The following is a 22,647-nucleotide window of genomic DNA, read 5'->3' as shown; positions in this document are numbered from 1 at the left end:
CCTGTTTGAAAAATAGACTGTAGAGGACCTCAGGGAGAAACAGTCCAGCTATGTGAGTGTTTCACAGGCCCCATTAAGAGATATTTTTGTTTTTTTAAAAAAGATCCCCAAAAGATTCTAATGTACGTCCAGGGTTGAGAAACTGGTTTACATTTAAGAGAAAGGAAGGAATTTGATGGAAAGAATATCACTGCTTCTCCAAAAAGAAAAACTTATTAAAAGCATTTTAGGATACATCCTTCCTTGTCACTGAAATAACTATTTTAATAAACCCTACTTATATTGATTTAAAACCAGCGAGTATGTGGTTTTAAGTAGGTTTTATTATTTTAATTTTGTGTCTATTTTCTCTCTCCTTTCTCCTCTTCCCCCTGCTCCCTCCTTCTTCCCTAATCTCTCTGTTCTTCCCACAACAGGAACTTGGAAAGTCATGGGAGGAAGTTCAACTGGAAGATGATCGGGAGTTGCTAGACCATCAGGAAGAGTAAGATTTGTTATGGCTGCTAATTAATTGCTGTGTTTTAAGAGTAGGAAAACAACTGCATAGTTTGGTTTAAAGCGATTATTCTTAAGAGAATAGAAACAAAGAAAACTTTCTCTCCTTGTCATCATCCGTCCATGTAATAGCGCAAAAACTTGAATTCCAAGTAACTTTTACATAAAAATCACTAAAGCAACTGTTATTCCAGCTAAATAGTGTTTTGCCATTAGAACTGTTAATTGAGGGGTGACTGGGTGACATAGTTGAGCATCTGACTCTTGGGTCTTGGCTCAGGTCTTGATCTCAAAGTCATGAAATCAAGTCCCACATCAAGCTCTTTGCTCAGTGTGGAGTCAGCTTGTCCCTCTCCCTCTGCTCCTTCTCCTCCTCCTCTCTCTAAATAAATAAATAAAATCTTTTAAAATAAATTAATTAATTTTTTAAAAAAACAACTTTAGGGGCTCTTGAGTGGCTCAGTTGGTTAAATATCTGCCTTCAGCTCAAGTCATGATCCTAGGATCCTAGAATCGAGCTCCATGCCTCCCTGCTCAGTAGGAAGTGTACTTCTCCCTCTCCCTTTCCCAACCCCCCCACCCCTGCTTGTCCTGTCTATCACTCTCTCAAATAAATAAATAAGATCCTTAAAAATAAATATATAAATAAATAAAAATAAAATTTCAAAAGTTTTTTAAAAAGCTGTTAATTGAACACACAAGTAAAAAATAATGCAGAAAAAGATACATTTCATTGGTATTTTGCTCACTTGGTTGGTGCCCAGATCTTGAAGTTACACAAACTTTGAACTCTCCGTGCTGCTTGTCATTGGAGTAGAGAATGTCACGGAATTAACCTTGTTCCATGTACATCCCATTGACCTAGTTAAAATATTCACAGCTTCTTGCCTTGGAATTACAAGCTTGGGAAGTGTTCTTTTCAACCTTAAAGGATTGCCTTTACTCATCCTCTTTTCCTTCAAAGATGCTTGGCCTTTTTTCTCTCCTGGGATTTCAGTTTTCCGGGTTTAGGACTGACAAGAAGTTGATAGTGTCTTCAAAATAAATCAGGGGATGGGGAGAAGACAGGAATGGTAACATGGGTCCTGTGTGGTTTTTGACCTCTCTGTTTACCGCCAGATTTAACACTTAAAATGATCAGTATTTCTCACATGAAGGATACATGGTTTGCCTTTTAAAAACACGCCATTTGTCATGCAGAGACACACTCCCAGCATCGCACCTCACAGCATGTGTACTTGGTGGTTGTGGCTAATAAGAGGGAGCATTGCATCTACTGATATGCCTCCTTTGCGAATTAAACCTAGTTGTGTCAGAAAGACATTAAACTGATTCTGTAGTAAAATAGCTGCTCAGAAGAGAAGCAAATAGAAGAAAATGGAGCAACACCTGTTCACTATTTATATTAATTTCATGGTGCTACTTTGAATTTCAAAAGCTATATCAAAAAGTCATAATATGATGTGACAATCTTTACAAAAATGTCAGAGTTGAAAAAGAGTGGCAGGGTTTCCCAGGGAGGAGGAAGTAATAGCAAGTGACTGCTTAGTACGCCCTCTTAATGAGGGGAATCTCTCTATTTGCTGTTTTCTTTTTAACACAGTGACTGGTCTGATTGGGAAGAACACCCTGACTCTGCTGTCTGCCTATTTTGTGAAAAGCAAGCAGAAACCATTGAGAAATTATGTGTCCACATGGAGGTGAGATACTTTTATTCATTTGAATTTTGTCTTGTTCTGACAGGGACACTGATCATGATTGCAGTCTTACCAGCTTATGTTTAGTTTGTCATTATCCTATTCCTAAAAGTGCTCTAAGTGGGGCACCTGATGGCTCAGTTGGTTAAGCGTCCAACTCGTGGTTTCAGCTCATGTCATGAACTCAAGGTTGTGAGATCGAGCCCCGAGTTCAACTCCACACTCAGCGTAGAGTCTACTTGAAAGATTCTCTCCCTCTGCCCCTCCTCCTGTGCTCACTTGTGCCCTCTCTCCTTCCCCCCGCCAAATAAATAAATAAATCTTTTATTAAAAAGAAAGTGCTGTAGGCAAAACCGAAGAGACAGACCCAATCCATCAAGAAGAGCCAGAACTCAGGGCAATTTAGTACAATGCACAAGACCTGTGCAAACTGTTAGGGTGGGATTTCACAGACCACTGATGCCATCCTACCTCTGAGATGTTTATGAGATAATTCTAGCTTAGAATGTGGGCCCTGTAACCATGAGTAACAGTACTCAAGATATGGACGGTTCTGTATCTTTTTCCACTGCCTCCTGTGCTAGTGAATAAGGAAAGCAGGAAAGGGTTCACGAAGCCCTTAAGGGAAATGGGCAGTGCGGCATGGGCAATGTAGAGGCAAAGGGTAAAGGATGTGATTGTGCAGCTCCTGCAGTTGTAAGAATTTGGAGGGAAGAAATTTGAGGGTATTTCCAGTTCGTGTGTTCCTCTTTGGATGCCATTTTTCTGTTATAATGAAGCTTGAAGCTGGTAGTTCTAAACCTTTTTTCACCCCAGTATATCTGAGAGATGACACACTCCCAACAACTCTGATCCTCACCTGGACAGTGCGGGTGAAGAGGGGGGATATCTAATGAGTCATGACAGTACTGCAGCTTAAAGGTAGAGGAGTGATTATAATTAAAAAATATTACTGGATGATTCTGATTCCCTCTCCCTACCCTCCCCCAGCCATCTCTGCCAACAGTGATGCAGATTATCCTGTTTTACCCACCTTCTCCCTGCTCTCATTCAGAAACACTCTTCTTAGTTCCATTAAAAAAAAAATAGAATGTATGTGAAAGGCCATGAGCATTTACCCTTAAGAAAGCAGAGAGTCATTTTCTCTGAAACAGGTTGCTAATAGTATGTGTGTATAGTTTTCAGTGTTTAAATTTAATTAATAATATCCTAATATCTTTGAATTGAAAGGAGTCTTAATACCCCTACCCTGTATAGGAAATTTCCTTTGCAACATCCTTGACCTGTGTCCTCGCCCTCTGCTCAGTCACTTCCAGTCATAAAGTACCATGGATTTCCTAATTATCCTGCCTCTGATGTTACATTGAATGCCTTCATAGGAAGTTAGATGGTCTTTATTCTCTGTAAGCTTTTAAGTTCAAACATTTACCCAGATGGACGATTGCACGAGTGGAACAGAATAAGGCTGCATTGTAAAAATCAAAAGAAATAAAATTTATGGAAAGATGTCAGTGAAGAGAAATTTGCATTAAACAGTGTGTTTAACAGCATAAAATGAAAAGTGGATTTGTAAAATTACCTATCTGCTTGTGTAGCAAAGGACCTATATCCATAATTGTAGTCCAGGCACACAATACAGTAAATAGGGCCACATTTTACCACAGACTGAGGACACTTTTGTCAGACTGCAGAATGCATACATAGTAAATTGTGAAAACTGTAGATACAAACTGTGAATAATTAAAATGTTTCAACTGATTGGCATGACTTGTTTGGACTGTGCTTTAAAAAGTAGTTGGATGTGGTTGGGGGAAGCAGTTATATTTCGAATACTTCAAAAGCAGAACATGATGAACTGAGACTGAGTTTCAACAGTGTTCAAACTCCTATGAATAAGCCGTCTGTTTATAACTTCAGCCTGAAAGATTAAATAATTTATATGCTCACAGATATTCATTCCTTTTTTAGGATGCTCACGAGTTTGATCTCCTCAAAATAAAGTCAGAACTTGGTGAGTTTGATTCAGAAGTTGTTTTCCATGATGTTGCGTTTTTATATACACTCCTGTAAATGACGCCTTGTTCGGGAGTCGTGATTGGAGAATGCACAGCCAAATGTGTCTCTCCACAGATGGTCTCAATGGGACTGCCTGAAGCAGTGATTCACAACCATTTTGAACTGTAATACTCAAATATGGTTTTTTATTTTATATGGTCTTTCTTCTTTCCTACATATATGAATCCTTCAAATAAAATGCAAGCTAATGATTAGTATCTATTATAAATAAAGTGGAAGCGGCTAAGAGAAAGCCCATGGATTTTTGAGGTCAGACTGGAGTTCATAGTCCAGCTCCAGCACTTACTGGCTGTGTGACATAAGGCCTCAGGTCAACAGAATGTGAAGGGAGTGGACAATGTATATAAAATAGCTACTATACTGCTTGACAGTGTAGCTAGATTATTTGTCACAGATGGACCCAATTGTATCATTTTCAGTATAAGTATGATGGAAAGATTAGGGGCATGAAGATGTAAATTACTGACTTGTTAATGGATCAAAGGCAGTAGAAAGCTCACTTCCCACACCTCAGCTTACTGACTACTTTCCTAGACTCTGGAAAGTGTTACTTTACTTTGCTCTCCTTACAGACATGTATGTATGTCACATGCTGGCTCTACCACCCACTAGCTGTGCAACCTTGGACAGTCTCCTAATAGATAATGTGGATATGATAATACTACCTATGTGGTAGAGTTCTGCAAGAATTAAATGTATTAATGTGTGGAAACTGGTTAGAACAGTGGCTAGCACATAAGCCCTATATAAGTATTAGCTGTTATTGTTTGGTATCTATTATTCTTTATCATTGTAGTACCTCTTCAGGTTGGTTAATAAAGAGAAGTGGCTCAGGCACTTGGGTGGTACAGATGGTTAAGCATTTGACTTTGGCTCAGGTCATGATCTCAGGGTCCTGGGATCAAGCTCCACCTCAGGCTCCATACTCAGCACAAAGTCTGCTTGTCCATCTGCCCCTCTCCCTGTTCATGCTCACTCACTCTGTTTTCCTCTTTCAAAAAAATAAAACCTTGGGGCGCCTGGGTGGCTCAGTGTGTTAAAGCCTCTGCCTTCGGCTCAGGTCATGATCTCAGGGTCCTGGGATCGAGCCCCGCATCAGGCTCTCTGCTCAGCAGGGAGCCTGCTTCCCCCTCTCTCTCTGCCTGCCTCTCTGCCTACTTGTGATTTCTGTTTGTCAAATAAAATCTTTAAAAATAAATAAATAAATAAATAAATAAATAAAACCTTTTTAAAAAGAAAAAGAATTGGCTCTTTTGAAAAATTATAACAATTTAAAAATAGGCCTGACCAGTTGTCTGATGATTGTATAAACTATCATATTTCAGGATTAAATTTCTACCAGCAAGTAAAACTGGTCAATTTCATCCGGAGACAAATTCACCAATGTAGATGTTATGGCTGCCATGTGAAATTCAAATCCAAAGCAGAGTTAAGGACTCATATGGAAGAAGCTAAACATACATCACTGCTTCCTGAAAGAAAGATGTGGGATCAACCAGAGTGAGTACTACTCAACCAAGCTTATACTTCTTTGCTCCATATCCCTTATTTGTTCCATTATTCAGTTTCTCCAGACCTTAATGAGAGAGAAAGATACGTTTATAAAAAAGAGCAAAAATCTTCAAAAAACCTTATTTTTAAAGGAATCCCCTTTTATAAGTATAACCAACTCTAGTATTTTGTGGTATGAAGAAAAAGATGTAAGTATAGAAGCAAAGATTTTTTTCATTATATTTTTGTTAACAGATTATTGCATGCATTTTTTATATGTAATACATATCAATTGCATCATTTTTAATGGTTGTCACATATCCCATTCAATAGATATACCCTAATTTCCTAGATATTGAGGTCGTTTCTTGCATTTTGCTCTTATAAATAGTAATACAGTGAATATCCAGATGCCTACATTGTTGCACACTTGTCTAATTTTTCATTTAGATAAACTCCTAGAAATAAAATTATTCTGTCAAAGAATACACAACTATTAGGGCTTTTGGTATATATTTTGCATCTCAGAACTTTATAAATGTTAAGCAGGTGGTCCACTAATCTGTACTATGGAGGTGGTATCAGACTCCCAGATGTCCTTTGCTAGTTCAGCCATCTGGGCTGGTTCTCATAGCAGTCTGGACAACCTCAGCTGGGAGAACCTCGGAGAGGTTGTAGGGTTCTAGCTGCCTGGAGGTTCCTCTCTTCTTAGGAAATATTAAATAAGTGCCCCCCCACCCCTCCCCCAATACTAGCCCCAAAGCTCTAGATTTTCCTCTAGAAAATCCCAGATTTCAGGGCACCTGGGTGGTTCATGCAGTTAAACGTCCCAACTCTTGGTTTCAGCTCAGGTCATGATCATAGGGTCATGAGATTGAGCCCCACATCAGGCTCTGTACTCAGCATGGAATCTGTCTGAGATTCTCCCTTTATCCCTCACCCTGCTCACACTCCCTTGCTCTCTCTGTCTCTCTCTGTCTCTTTCTCTCTCTCAAATAAATAAATAAATAAATAAATAAATAAATAAAATCTTCTTTAAAAAGAATGCAAGAAAGAAAATCCCCGATATGTAAGAGACAAAGTCGGTCCTGGATAAATAAATAAATAAATAAAATCTTCTTAAAAAAGAATGCAAGAAAGAAAATCCCTGATTTGTAAGAGACAAAGTCGGTCCTGGATTGCCTGAGACCCTGTTCCTGTAATTCTTAAATAAGTTGAAATCTTTAGAGATACTCCAGAACTAACTCTTAAATGTGTCCAGAAAAGGAACCAGAATAATAGACGTAAAATTCTATAAATGTTTTAATTTTTATTCACCTAGAATGAGGGAACCAGTAGTGAATAGGTTGGGAAGAACACACACACATTCAAAGGAAACAGTATTTTCATCAGGTATTTAAAGGACTCATATATGAAAAAGTAGCCATATTTGAGTTTTGGTAATCTTCTAGGGAAGAATTGGAACCTTTGAATAGAAATGAAGGGGATTCATTTTTAGCTTCATCCATGGCAATATCTCTAACAACTAGATGCCCAATACTGGAGTAAGCTGCCTTTTCAGATAGTGAGTTCTTGTGGGAATATCAAACAGAGGCTGAATGGGCAGCAAGCAAGGATGCAGCTAAGACTGGTATCAGCCATTAAAGGTCAAAGTGAAAGTAATTCAGAAGTTGTCTCCCATACCACATTTGCAAAATGCCGTTGAAATTGTTGGCGAGGAAACCCAGCAGAATTATACTAATGTGTATGTCAACTGCCTAGAAACTTTTCTGGATGAGTTATAGTTTGGTTATTCATTATATCTGTGGTTGTTTTCAGGTATTATTTTCCAACCTATGAAAACGATACTCTTCTATGTACACTGTCTGACAGTGAAAGTGATCTGACAGCTCAGGAACAAAATGGAAATATTACCATCATCAGTGAAGATATATCTAAACTGCATGCTTTGAAACAAAGCAGTATTTTGAATCAGTTGCTACTACATGAGAGCTTGAAAAACTAGAAGAAAATGCCACAGAAAAACTAGAAGAAAATGCAACGTCTCATGTTTTTTCTCTTATGAGACAAACTCAGAAGAATAGTTTAAATTTGAACATCAGCAAAGGATTACTTCTTGGTGAAATAAAATTTTAAAAAGTACTTTCCAAAAAATAAAATGAGGACTTTTTGTATTTTGGGCTGTAAAGTTTTACTATGTAATCATTATAAATGATCTCATTTCATTAGACTCAATTATTTATAATAAGGAAGACATTTGGGGCACCTGGCTGGCTCAGCTGATGGAGCATGTGACTCTTGATCTCGGGGGTCATGAGTTTGAGCCCCACATTAGGTGAAAAGATGGCTTTAAAATTTTTTTTTCTTTTTTAAATAAAGAGGACACGTAAATCACAAAAAAATGAAATGTTCAAATTATTTATAAAGTTAGTTTCAGCCAGTAATTTCAATTTCCTCCGCCACAGGCTTTCTTCTTCCAACAAGTCACAGAATTTGACTACACTGGGGAAGATTTATAGTGACCAAAAAGAGGAGCCAGTAAAAGAAAGGAAAAATGGTCAAAGACCTGGAGAATGCACAAATTGGAAGCAATTTCAGAAAAGTATAAATCTGACTATAGTATCATTATTGCTTTCTGCATAGAGTAACCAAACTCCCTAGAAATGGGCATCAAGCCTCATCTTCTACAATGTATCTATCATTAGCAGATCAGTACCATTTTTTAAAAACATAAACACAATACCATTATGACATCTAACAAAATTAACTTATTAATATCCTATGTTTTCAATTTTCCCTAGCTTTCTCAAGATGTCCTTTTAGGGGCGCCTGGGTGGCTCAGTGGGTTAAGCCACTGCCTTCGGCTCAGGTCATGATCTCAGAGTCCTGGGATCAAGCCCCGCATCGGGCTCTCTGCTCAGCAGGGAGCCTGCTTCCTCCTCTCTCTCTGCCTGCCTAGTTAGAACAGGATTCTTAACCTCTCTGTATCAGTTTCCTTCAATTTTTCCTCAGTTAGAACAGGATTCTTAACCTCTCTGTATCAGTTTCCTTCAATTTTTCCTCAGTTGAAATGAGGTACCTGTCTCTTACTTTTTTGGTTTGGTTTTGGTCAAGTAATAGTGATGAATTCGTAATGATCTCTTCACCACCTTCTGCCTGTTCTCTTTTGTACTAAACTAGAAAGTGAGTCTGGGTCAAAGTAAAGCTGACTCTAATAAGCTCATCAAGGGCTCTGACCCACAATCTTAGCCTTCTTAGCCCTGTATGCTTTCCCACTGAAGTAAATAGCCCACAAGAAGAAGAATGATTTAAAAAACAAAGCCTAAAATGTGTTACGATTAGCCTTAGCATTTTGGAAATTAAATAAACTTACCTTAGAAAAAGATTGAAGAGGGGCGCTTAGGTGGGTCAGCCGTTGGGCGTCTGCCTTTGGCTCAGGTCATGATCCCGAGGTCCTGAGATAGAGCCCTACATCGGGCTCCCTGCTCAGCGGGAAGCCTGCTTCTCCCTCTCCCTCTCCCCCTGCTTGTGTTCTCTCTCTCTCTCTGTCAAGTAAATAAATAAAATCCTTTTTAAAAAAGAAAAGCAGGGGCGCCTGGGTGGCTCAGTGGTTAAAGCCTCTGCCTTCGGCTCATGTCATGATCCCAGGGTCCTGGGATCGAGCCTCATGTCGGGCTCTCTGCTCAGCAGGGAGCCTGCCTCCTCCTCCTCTCTCTCTCTGCCTGCCTCTCTGCCTACTTGTGATCTGTCTGTCAAATAAATAAAAAAAATCTTAAAAAAAAATAAGAAATAAGAAAAAAAAAATAAAAAAGAAAAGCATTGAAGAAGCTAATAAAGTCTCTAAAGATGTAGAAGTGTCCTAACATAGAGAAGGATTTACCAGAACTATCAACCTTAACACTGTCCTGAGTATTGTTGTTGATAAAAGGTATAATATATAGAATGAGTATATAAAATACTGTTCCAAATACTAAGTACTGTGTAATTAGAGAAAAATGAGGGTCAGAGATTGCTCAGCATCATTTGTTTCCTTTTAGACCCCATTAATGAAAATACTTAATATTTCACAAAAATAATATGAAGAATAAATTCTTCTAAAAGTTTACTTAAGCAGTGAATAGTGACATTGCTTCAGTTTTAAAAAGGTGGGGAAAAAAATGCTGCCCAGATACTCACTGTGTATTCCTCTGAGGGACAAGGCTGACATGAGTGATGAATGTGGAGCCAAAGAGTGAAGAACTGTTGTATTAGCCCTCAGGGTCTACACATCCATTTCTCACATCCTCTTCCCTCCAAGAAGCACTTCCATTGGCTTCATACATTCTACACACATTTGCGTGCCTTCCAGTACAAGACATTGGTGGAACAGGAAAAAAAAATATTACAAGGTGGTTGATTTAAGTTAAGGTGGTTGATTTAAGTTACTACTCAGAGAGTTTAGAGGCCAAATGAGAGACAGACGCTTAAGCACATAATTTCAGCACCTCGGGATGGGGTATACAAAGTTAATGCTTGAACCTCTCCTGTAGCAGATAAGTGCCAACAGATTTCCTCTCCTCTACTCGGAGCAGAATCTCCACTCAGCAGTGATGGCAGCATCCAGGATATTCCTGGGCTCTAATAGTCATCTAAGGTGGGCGACCTTAGGCACAGAGGTGGTTTTTGGCTCTCCTCTGAGCTCAGCAAATTGACAGATTCCTTTTTTTTCCTTAGGTGAGATAATTTCCATACTTAATAATTCATATCAGTTTTTTAATAAAAAAAGACTTGCAAATTCATAAAAAGTCACTCTGCATAGACTAGATTACCTACTATGGGTTCTCTCTGTTTCCTCACAAACAAAAGTGTTCAGTGAATAGTGGAGATGGTCAAGGGGACAATTTCCCAGGCAGTTTCACATTCAGATGCCCCTGCCATCATCACTGAGCCGTCAGCTACCTAGTCCTAAGGCATTCATGTTTCAAGCCCCAAGTTTTCCTAAAGGAAATTATTTTTGCAGTGGTTTTATCATTTTTTATTTGTATTTTTTTATTATTGAAGATATACAAAACCTGTTTTAACAAAAGTTGGCTCTTAGCCTATTTTTATAGTTTTAGTATAGTTCTTTCTAATGAAATTATTTACATTTAGAACACTTATCTCTTTTTTTTTTTTTTTTTAAGATTTTATTTATCTGAGAGAGAGGAGAGCACAGGTGGGGGAGATGTGGTGCAGGGAATAGCAGAGGAAGAGGAAGAAGCAGGCTTGACACAGGGCTCCCTCCCAGGACCCTGGGATCATGACCTGAGCTGAAGGCAGACACTTAACCAACCAAGCGCCATCCAAGTGCCCCCCCCCATGTAAAACACTTCTTGACTAACTAGAATTTAAATAAAAACTTGAAAAAATAAAAAATAAAACATTTCTTTTTCTCTGTTTATAATGGGTTTTTCATGTAAGTACATATAAGTATGTGTGTTGGAGCAGTGGGGATGCTGGGTAAAGGAGATTTCTTTTTTTTGTTTTGTTTTTCTTGCCCACCCTCTCATTGATCATAAACCATCTGATATAAGGGTTTGAGGGGGTGTGCTGAACATCTTTACTGATATGCCTTCCAAACTTTGTTTTTCTTGAAATCTTTGCTTTCCGAACATGATTCATTAGCAAGCACAGCATCTTAATTAGAGAGTCTGTGCCTTTTTTTTTGGGGGGGGGGGTCTTATTCCTATAATAAATCATATATATTTGACTACACGAGGCGGAACATTCTAGGAAAGTCTGGGCCAGTGTCACATGCAAACCACTTGTTTCTTAATACACTAATGAACACCAAGTTCCATTTTCCTCTCAAGTGGTAAATGGTTAGCGCTGTTGCCTAGGAAAATCCCTCCATGTTATACTGAATACTCAGAAAGTTGCAAAATAATTCTTTGGGTTTGGAAGTTTGACACTAAAAGACATTTTATGTCTCTTTGGCCAAAACATTTATTGGTAAGCAACATTTGTCCCTATCATTGAAAATGGTAATACCACAGATGGCCCTTCTTTGAATAATATCCTGTAGCAATGACCTTTAAGTACAAGTCTAGAGAGACCAAGTAATCCATGAAAGATTTAATTTCATCACCAAAAATTCCAACTAACAGAGATCCTGTTGGCAGTGTTGAAGCCATTCCTGATGTCCATAATGAGGTTCAGACACTTCATGACACTCTGGGAAGTACATTATAGAGTCCAAATTACTATCTCTAATGACATTATGGTAAATCTCTGCGTGTCTGAATTTATGCATCATTTAGCTGATAATGACAGCCTCAACACCTCTCATTAAGTTGACGAATGATAGATTTTCTTTTTCCCCTAAATCATAATGGACCTTGTAGTTCTTTGTTTTTCGTTAAATGAATACCTTTTTTGAGAAAAGAAAAAAAGTTCAAAACTGAGAGTGAATTTTAGTTACTTTTTTCCAAAAGAGGAATATCAAGCAAGAACGTCTGTATTTTTAACAGCTCAGGTTGGGCTTGACTGTAACCATAGTTTAGCTGCTTGGAAAGGTACCCATTATTGTTCTACATCCTTCTTTAGTGCACTGTCTGCTTTTGCATGGCACAGTGGGGAAATTGGATGGAGAAAGAAGAAAAAATAAGGAGGAGAAATAAATAATTCAGGAATAGAAAAGATAAATGGTTAGGCCGAAAGAAATCATTCCTGCTCATTACTCCATAAAGTTTTGCTGAAACTATGACTAAGTTTGCCAGACCTAGCCCTACATGGTTGCAACTTCTCCAGATAAAAGATAAAGTGTTGAAGTAGATATTTGAGTACTTACTATTGCCTATTGCCGTGTACTATTTATATAGAGGGATAACTAGTTTTATTGCACTTCGCTTATTGTGCTTCATGGATTTTTACAAATTGAAGGATTATGGCAGTCCTGAAGGATTGAGCAACTCTATCTGTGCCATTTTTTCAACAGCATTCATTCACATCATGTCTCTGAGTCACCTTTTGGTAATTCTCACAATAATTAAGGTATATAGTGTTTTTCTAGACGTAATGCACACATTATGCACACATAATACACTGCAATATAATGTAAACATAACTTTTATGTGCACTGGGAAACCAAAACATTCATTCAACTTGCCTTACAGGGGTAGTCTGGAACCAAACCTGCAATATCTCTGAGGTTTGCCTGTATGTGTACTAATTTATTAGTCACCTTATAAAAACCTTTTGAGGTAGGATCTAAATTGGTATTGAATTTTTAGACCTTTTCAGTTACAATTCAGTTTTTGAAGTATTTTCTAGTACTTACCATATATGCCTGGCTCTAGAAATAGAACAATGAACAAAGTCCATGTCCTCGTGGACATTCTGGTGGAGAAAACGAATACCAAATGAGAAAACATACAGAAACACAGAACTGATTTCAGGAAGTGATTGATGTTTAAAAAAAAATAATAAAACATCAGGGCACCTGGGTGGCTCAGTGGATTAAAGCCTCTGCCCTCAGCTCAGGTCACGATTCCAGGGTCCTGAGATCGAGCCCATCAGGCTCTCTGCTCAGCGGGAGCCCGCTTTCCCCTCCCTCTCTCTGCCTACTTGTCATCTCTGTCTGTCAAATAAATAAATAAAATCTTTTTTAAAAAATAAAATAATAAAACATCATAGGGGAATAAAAAGTAACTGGGAGAAGGGTTGTTTTTTTAGACAGAGGAGTCAGAAGAGGCGGCAATATTTAAGCAGATGCCCCCACGACTGAGCCACACGGTTACGCGGGAGAGCAATGTTCAGGCAGACAACGCAACATGTCCAGAAGTAGCCAGTGGAGGTGAGCTTGTTGCTTTCAAGGGATAGTGAAGACACTGATCTATCTGGAGCAAATTGAGCCAGAGGAAAAGGCATGGGGCATAGTAACGAAGAAGGAGCCAGGGCAGAACACGCAGATCTTTCACACCATGATAAGTCCTCTGAATTTTGTTCTAAGTGTGGTAAAAAGCCATAGGAGGGTTTATACAAACAAGGAAGTGTCCTTTAGAAAGATCACTGTGGCTCCTGTTTGAAAAATAGACTGTAGAGGACCTCAGGGAGAAACAGTCCAGCTATGTGAGTGTTTCACAGGCCCCATTAAGAGATATTTTTGTTTTTTTAAAAAAGATCCCCAAAAGATTCTAATGTACGTCCAGGGTTGAGAAACTGGTTTACATTTAAGAGAAAGGAAGGAATTTGATGGAAAGAATATCACTGCTTCTCCAAAAAGAAAAACTTATTAAAAGCATTTTAGGATACATCCTTCCTTGTCACTGAAATAACTATTTTAATAAACCCTACTTATATTGATTTAAAACCAGCGAGTATGTGGTTTTAAGTAGGTTTTATTATTTTAATTTTGTGTCTATTTTCTCTCTCCTTTCTCCTCTTCCCCCTGCTCCCTCCTTCTTCCCTAATCTCTCTGTTCTTCCCACAACAGGAACTTGGAAAGTCATGGGAGGAAGTTCAACTGGAAGATGATCGGGAGTTGCTAGACCATCAGGAAGAGTAAGATTTGTTATGGCTGCTAATTAATTGCTGTGTTTTAAGAGTAGGAAAACAACTGCATAGTTTGGTTTAAAGCGATTATTCTTAAGAGAATAGAAACAAAGAAAACTTTCTCTCCTTGTCATCATCCGTCCATGTAATAGCGCAAAAACTTGAATTCCAAGTAACTTTTACATAAAAATCACTAAAGCAACTGTTATTCCAGCTAAATAGTGTTTTGCCATTAGAACTGTTAATTGAGGGGTGACTGGGTGACATAGTTGAGCATCTGACTCTTGGGTCTTGGCTCAGGTCTTGATCTCAAAGTCATGAAATCAAGTCCCACATCAAGCTCTTTGCTCAGTGTGGAGTCAGCTTGTCCCTCTCCCTCTGCTCCTTCTCCTCCTCCTCTCTCTAAATAAATAAATAAAATCTTTTAAAATAAATTAATTAATTTTTTAAAAAAACAACTTTAGGGGCTCTTGAGTGGCTCAGTTGGTTAAATATCTGCCTTCAGCTCAAGTCATGATCCTAGGATCCTAGAATCGAGCTCCATGCCTCCCTGCTCAGTAGGAAGTGTACTTCTCCCTCTCCCTTTCCCAACCCCCCCACCCCTGCTTGTCCTGTCTATCACTCTCTCAAATAAATAAATAAGATCCTTAAAAATAAATATATAAATAAATAAAAATAAAATTTCAAAAGTTTTTTAAAAAGCTGTTAATTGAACACACAAGTAAAAAATAATGCAGAAAAAGATACATTTCATTGGTATTTTGCTCACTTGGTTGGTGCCCAGATCTTGAAGTTACACAAACTTTGAACTCTCCGTGCTGCTTGTCATTGGAGTAGAGAATGTCACGGAATTAACCTTGTTCCATGTACATCCCATTGACCTAGTTAAAATATTCACAGCTTCTTGCCTTGGAATTACAAGCTTGGGAAGTGTTCTTTTCAACCTTAAAGGATTGCCTTTACTCATCCTCTTTTCCTTCAAAGATGCTTGGCCTTTTTTCTCTCCTGGGATTTCAGTTTTCCGGGTTTAGGACTGACAAGAAGTTGATAGTGTCTTCAAAATAAATCAGGGGATGGGGAGAAGACAGGAATGGTAACATGGGTCCTGTGTGGTTTTTGACCTCTCTGTTTACCGCCAGATTTAACACTTAAAATGATCAGTATTTCTCACATGAAGGATACATGGTTTGCCTTTTAAAAACACGCCATTTGTCATGCAGAGACACACTCCCAGCATCGCACCTCACAGCATGTGTACTTGGTGGTTGTGGCTAATAAGAGGGAGCATTGCATCTACTGATATGCCTCCTTTGCGAATTAAACCTAGTTGTGTCAGAAAGACATTAAACTGATTCTGTAGTAAAATAGCTGCTCAGAAGAGAAGCAAATAGAAGAAAATGGAGCAACACCTGTTCACTATTTATATTAATTTCATGGTGCTACTTTGAATTTCAAAAGCTATATCAAAAAGTCATAATATGATGTGACAATCTTTACAAAAATGTCAGAGTTGAAAAAGAGTGGCAGGGTTTCCCAGGGAGGAGGAAGTAATAGCAAGTGACTGCTTAGTACGCCCTCTTAATGAGGGGAATCTCTCTATTTGCTGTTTTCTTTTTAACACAGTGACTGGTCTGATTGGGAAGAACACCCTGACTCTGCTGTCTGCCTATTTTGTGAAAAGCAAGCAGAAACCATTGAGAAATTATGTGTCCACATGGAGGTGAGATACTTTTATTCATTTGAATTTTGTCTTGTTCTGACAGGGACACTGATCATGATTGCAGTCTTACCAGCTTATGTTTAGTTTGTCATTATCCTATTCCTAAAAGTGCTCTAAGTGGGGCACCTGATGGCTCAGTTGGTTAAGCGTCCAACTCGTGGTTTCAGCTCATGTCATGAACTCAAGGTTGTGAGATCGAGCCCCGAGTTCAACTCCACACTCAGCGTAGAGTCTACTTGAAAGATTCTCTCCCTCTGCCCCTCCTCCTGTGCTCACTTGTGCCCTCTCTCCTTCCCCCCGCCAAATAAATAAATAAATCTTTTATTAAAAAGAAAGTGCTGTAGGCAAAACCGAAGAGACAGACCCAATCCATCAAGAAGAGCCAGAACTCAGGGCAATTTAGTACAATGCACAAGACCTGTGCAAACTGTTAGGGTGGGATTTCACAGACCACTGATGCCATCCTACCTCTGAGATGTTTATGAGATAATTCTAGCTTAGAATGTGGGCCCTGTAACCATGAGTAACAGTACTCAAGATATGGACGGTTCTGTATCTTTTTCCACTGCCTCCTGTGCTAGTGAATAAGGAAAGCAGGAAAGGGTTCACGAAGCCCTTAAGGGAAATGGGCAGTGCGGCATGGGCAATGTAGAGGCAAAGGGTAAAGGATGTGATTGTGCAGCTCCTGCAGTTGTAAGAATTTGGAGGGAAGAAATTTGAGGGTATTTCCAGTTCGTGTGTTCCTCTTTGGATGCCATTTTTCTGTTATAATGAAGCTTGAAGCTGGTAGTTCTAAACCTTTTTTCACCCCAGTATATCTGAGAGATGACACACTCCCAACAACTCTGATCCTCACCTGGACAGTGCGGGTGAAGAGGGGGGATATCTAATGAGTCATGACAGTACTGCAGCTTAAAGGTAGAGGAGTGATTATAATTAAAAAATATTACTGGATGATTCTGATTCCCTCTCCCTACCCTCCCCCAGCCATCTCTGCCAACAGTGATGCAGATTATCCTGTTTTACCCACCTTCTCCCTGCTCTCATTCAGAAACACTCTTCTTAGTTCCATTAAAAAAAAAATAGAATGTATGTGAAAGGCCATGAGCATTTACCCTTAAGAAAGCAGAGAGTCATTTTCTCTGAAACAGGTTGCTAATAGTATGTGTGTATAGTTTTCAGTGTTTAAATTTAATTAATAATATCCTAATATCTTTGAATTGAAAGGAGTCTTAATACCCCTACCCTGTATAGGAAATTTCCTTTGCAACATCCTTGACCTGTGTCCTCGCCCTCTGCTCAGTCACTTCCAGTCATAAAGTACCATGGATTTCCTAATTATCCTGCCTCTGATGTTACATTGAATGCCTTCATAGGAAGTTAGATGGTCTTTATTCTCTGTAAGCTTTTAAGTTCAAACATTTACCCAGATGGACGATTGCACGAGTGGAACAGAATAAGGCTGCATTGTAAAAATCAAAAGAAATAAAATTTATGGAAAGATGTCAGTGAAGAGAAATTTGCATTAAACAGTGTGTTTAACAGCATAAAATGAAAAGTGGATTTGTAAAATTACCTATCTGCTTGTGTAGCAAAGGACCTATATCCATAATTGTAGTCCAGGCACACAATACAGTAAATAGGGCCACATTTTACCACAGACTGAGGACACTTTTGTCAGACTGCAGAATGCATACATAGTAAATTGTGAAAACTGTAGATACAAACTGTGAATAATTAAAATGTTTCAACTGATTGGCATGACTTGTTTGGACTGTGCTTTAAAAAGTAGTTGGATGTGGTTGGGGGAAGCAGTTATATTTCGAATACTTCAAAAGCAGAACATGATGAACTGAGACTGAGTTTCAACAGTGTTCAAACTCCTATGAATAAGCCGTCTGTTTATAACTTCAGCCTGAAAGATTAAATAATTTATATGCTCACAGATATTCATTCCTTTTTTAGGATGCTCACGAGTTTGATCTCCTCAAAATAAAGTCAGAACTTGGTGAGTTTGATTCAGAAGTTGTTTTCCATGATGTTGCGTTTTTATATACACTCCTGTAAATGACGCCTTGTTCGGGAGTCGTGATTGGAGAATGCACAGCCAAATGTGTCTCTCCACAGATGGTCTCAATGGGACTGCCTGAAGCAGTGATTCACAACCATTTTGAACTGTAATACTCAAATATGGTTTTTTATTTTATATGGTCTTTCTTCTTTCCTACATATATGAATCCTTCAAATAAAATGCAAGCTAATGATTAGTATCTATTATAAATAAAGTGGAAGCGGCTAAGAGAAAGCCCATGGATTTTTGAGGTCAGACTGGAGTTCATAGTCCAGCTCCAGCACTTACTGGCTGTGTGACATAAGGCCTCAGGTCAACAGAATGTGAAGGGAGTGGACAATGTATATAAAATAGCTACTATACTGCTTGACAGTGTAGCTAGATTATTTGTCACAGATGGACCCAATTGTATCATTTTCAGTATAAGTATGATGGAAAGATTAGGGGCATGAAGATGTAAATTACTGACTTGTTAATGGATCAAAGGCAGTAGAAAGCTCACTTCCCACACCTCAGCTTACTGACTACTTTCCTAGACTCTGGAAAGTGTTACTTTACTTTGCTCTCCTTACAGACATGTATGTATGTCACATGCTGGCTCTACCACCCACTAGCTGTGCAACCTTGGACAGTCTCCTAATAGATAATGTGGATATGATAATACTACCTATGTGGTAGAGTTCTGCAAGAATTAAATGTATTAATGTGTGGAAACTGGTTAGAACAGTGGCTAGCACATAAGCCCTATATAAGTATTAGCTGTTATTGTTTGGTATCTATTATTCTTTATCATTGTAGTACCTCTTCAGGTTGGTTAATAAAGAGAAGTGGCTCAGGCACTTGGGTGGTACAGATGGTTAAGCATTTGACTTTGGCTCAGGTCATGATCTCAGGGTCCTGGGATCAAGCTCCACCTCAGGCTCCATACTCAGCACAAAGTCTGCTTGTCCATCTGCCCCTCTCCCTGTTCATGCTCACTCACTCTGTTTTCCTCTTTCAAAAAAATAAAACCTTGGGGCGCCTGGGTGGCTCAGTGTGTTAAAGCCTCTGCCTTCGGCTCAGGTCATGATCTCAGGGTCCTGGGATCGAGCCCCGCATCAGGCTCTCTGCTCAGCAGGGAGCCTGCTTCCCCCTCTCTCTCTGCCTGCCTCTCTGCCTACTTGTGATTTCTGTTTGTCAAATAAAATCTTTAAAAATAAATAAATAAATAAATAAATAAATAAAACCTTTTTAAAAAGAAAAAGAATTGGCTCTTTTGAAAAATTATAACAATTTAAAAATAGGCCTGACCAGTTGTCTGATGATTGTATAAACTATCATATTTCAGGATTAAATTTCTACCAGCAAGTAAAACTGGTCAATTTCATCCGGAGACAAATTCACCAATGTAGATGTTATGGCTGCCATGTGAAATTCAAATCCAAAGCAGAGTTAAGGACTCATATGGAAGAAGCTAAACATACATCACTGCTTCCTGAAAGAAAGATGTGGGATCAACCAGAGTGAGTACTACTCAACCAAGCTTATACTTCTTTGCTCCATATCCCTTATTTGTTCCATTATTCAGTTTCTCCAGACCTTAATGAGAGAGAAAGATACGTTTATAAAAAAGAGCAAAAATCTTCAAAAAACCTTATTTTTAAAGGAATCCCCTTTTATAAGTATAACCAACTCTAGTATTTTGTGGTATGAAGAAAAAGATGTAAGTATAGAAGCAAAGATTTTTTTCATTATATTTTTGTTAACAGATTATTGCATGCATTTTTTATATGTAATACATATCAATTGCATCATTTTTAATGGTTGTCACATATCCCATTCAATAGATATACCCTAATTTCCTAGATATTGAGGTCGTTTCTTGCATTTTGCTCTTATAAATAGTAATACAGTGAATATCCAGATGCCTACATTGTTGCACACTTGTCTAATTTTTCATTTAGATAAACTCCTAGAAATAAAATTATTCTGTCAAAGAATACACAACTATTAGGGCTTTTGGTATATATTTTGCATCTCAGAACTTTATAAATGTTAAGCAGGTGGTCCACTAATCTGTACTATGGAGGTGGTATCAGACTCCCAGATGTCCTTTGCTAGTTCAGCCATCTGGGCTGGTTCTCATAGCAGTCTGGACAACCTCAGCTGGGAGAACCTCGGAGAGGTTGTAGGGTTCTAGCTGCCTGGAGGTTCCTCTCTTCTTAGGAAATATTAAATAAGTGCCCCCCCACCCCTCCCCCAATACTAGCCCCAAAGCTCTAGATTTTCCTCTAGAAAATCCCAGATTTCAGGGCACCTGGGTGGTTCATGCAGTTAAACGTCCCAACTCTTGGTTTCAGCTCAGGTCATGATCATAGGGTCATGAGATTGAGCCCCACATCAGGCTCTGTACTCAGCATGGAATCTGTCTGAGATTCTCCCTTTATCCCTCACCCTGCTCACACTCCCTTGCTCTCTCTGTCTCTCTCTGTCTCTTTCTCTCTCTCAAATAAATAAATAAATAAATAAATAAATAAATAAAATCTTCTTTAAAAAGAATGCAAGAAAGAAAATCCCCGATATGTAAGAGACAAAGTCGGTCCTGGATAAATAAATAAATAAATAAAATCTTCTTAAAAAAGAATGCAAGAAAGAAAATCCCTGATTTGTAAGAGACAAAGTCGGTCCTGGATTGCCTGAGACCCTGTTCCTGTAATTCTTAAATAAGTTGAAATCTTTAGAGATACTCCAGAACTAACTCTTAAATGTGTCCAGAAAAGGAACCAGAATAATAGACGTAAAATTCTATAAATGTTTTAATTTTTATTCACCTAGAATGAGGGAACCAGTAGTGAATAGGTTGGGAAGAACACACACACATTCAAAGGAAACAGTATTTTCATCAGGTATTTAAAGGACTCATATATGAAAAAGTAGCCATATTTGAGTTTTGGTAATCTTCTAGGGAAGAATTGGAACCTTTGAATAGAAATGAAGGGGATTCATTTTTAGCTTCATCCATGGCAATATCTCTAACAACTAGATGCCCAATACTGGAGTAAGCTGCCTTTTCAGATAGTGAGTTCTTGTGGGAATATCAAACAGAGGCTGAATGGGCAGCAAGCAAGGATGCAGCTAAGACTGGTATCAGCCATTAAAGGTCAAAGTGAAAGTAATTCAGAAGTTGTCTCCCATACCACATTTGCAAAATGCCGTTGAAATTGTTGGCGAGGAAACCCAGCAGAATTATACTAATGTGTATGTCAACTGCCTAGAAACTTTTCTGGATGAGTTATAGTTTGGTTATTCATTATATCTGTGGTTGTTTTCAGGTATTATTTTCCAACCTATGAAAACGATACTCTTCTATGTACACTGTCTGACAGTGAAAGTGATCTGACAGCTCAGGAACAAAATGGAAATATTACCATCATCAGTGAAGATATATCTAAACTGCATGCTTTGAAACAAAGCAGTATTTTGAATCAGTTGCTACTACATGAGAGCTTGAAAAACTAGAAGAAAATGCCACAGAAAAACTAGAAGAAAATGCAACGTCTCATGTTTTTTCTCTTATGAGACAAACTCAGAAGAATAGTTTAAATTTGAACATCAGCAAAGGATTACTTCTTGGTGAAATAAAATTTTAAAAAGTACTTTCCAAAAAATAAAATGAGGACTTTTTGTATTTTGGGCTGTAAAGTTTTACTATGTAATCATTATAAATGATCTCATTTCATTAGACTCAATTATTTATAATAAGGAAGACATTTGGGGCACCTGGCTGGCTCAGCTGATGGAGCATGTGACTCTTGATCTCGGGGGTCATGAGTTTGAGCCCCACATTAGGTGAAAAGATGGCTTTAAAATTTTTTTTTCTTTTTTAAATAAAGAGGACACGTAAATCACAAAAAAATGAAATGTTCAAATTATTTATAAAGTTAGTTTCAGCCAGTAATTTCAATTTCCTCCGCCACAGGCTTTCTTCTTCCAACAAGTCACAGAATTTGACTACACTGGGGAAGATTTATAGTGACCAAAAAGAGGAGCCAGTAAAAGAAAGGAAAAATGGTCAAAGACCTGGAGAATGCACAAATTGGAAGCAATTTCAGAAAAGTATAAATCTGACTATAGTATCATTATTGCTTTCTGCATAGAGTAACCAAACTCCCTAGAAATGGGCATCAAGCCTCATCTTCTACAATGTATCTATCATTAGCAGATCAGTACCATTTTTTAAAAACATAAACACAATACCATTATGACATCTAACAAAATTAACTTATTAATATCCTATGTTTTCAATTTTCCCTAGCTTTCTCAAGATGTCCTTTTAGGGGCGCCTGGGTGGCTCAGTGGGTTAAGCCACTGCCTTCGGCTCAGGTCATGATCTCAGAGTCCTGGGATCAAGCCCCGCATCGGGCTCTCTGCTCAGCAGGGAGCCTGCTTCCTCCTCTCTCTCTGCCTGCCTCTCTGCCTGCTTGTGGTCTCTCTCTGTCAAATAAATAAATAAAATCTTTAAAAAAAAAAAAAAGATGTCCTTTTACAGTATTATCAGTTACAGGACAGATACTGTATACTTTCTAATTAGATGCACTGAGGAAGAC

General features: G+C 38.4%; 2 protein-coding genes across 3 annotated transcripts in view; both read left to right on the top strand.

Annotated features, from left to right (window-relative positions):
- Positions 1-8,041, top strand: part of LOC111151960 (zinc finger protein 277) — a 104,579-nt gene extending 96,538 nt beyond the window's left edge. For both annotated transcript variants that reach the window (XM_022510206.1, XM_022510207.1), the window contains exons 8-12: positions 417-484; positions 2,099-2,195; positions 4,161-4,203; positions 5,594-5,768; positions 7,578-8,041. In XM_022510206.1, coding sequence (XP_022365914.1) covers positions 417-484; positions 2,099-2,195; positions 4,161-4,203; positions 5,594-5,768; positions 7,578-7,764 — 570 coding nt within the window. In that variant the 3' untranslated portion in view covers positions 7,765-8,041. The remainder of the gene's footprint in view (positions 1-416; positions 485-2,098; positions 2,196-4,160; positions 4,204-5,593; positions 5,769-7,577) is intronic.
- Positions 8,042-14,191: 6,150 nt separating this feature from the next.
- Positions 14,192-21,836, top strand: LOC111152020 (zinc finger protein 277-like). Its single transcript, XM_022510290.1, has 5 exons — positions 14,192-14,279; positions 15,894-15,990; positions 17,956-17,998; positions 19,389-19,563; positions 21,373-21,836. Exons 2-5 carry the CDS (start codon positions 15,985-15,987, stop codon positions 21,557-21,559), a joined length of 411 nt encoding a protein of 136 aa, XP_022365998.1. The 5' UTR covers positions 14,192-14,279; positions 15,894-15,984; the 3' UTR covers positions 21,560-21,836.
- The last annotated feature ends 811 nt before the right edge of the window (positions 21,837-22,647 follow it).

This window comes from Enhydra lutris, unplaced genomic scaffold (assembly GCF_002288905.1).
Source record: "Enhydra lutris kenyoni isolate GAN:26980312 unplaced genomic scaffold, ASM228890v2 scaffoldscaffold27, whole genome shotgun sequence".
Lineage (NCBI taxonomy): Eukaryota > Metazoa > Chordata > Mammalia > Carnivora > Mustelidae > Enhydra > Enhydra lutris.
The sequence above is the reverse complement of the archived record's forward strand: the minus strand, read 5'-3'. Positions and strand labels throughout refer to the sequence as shown.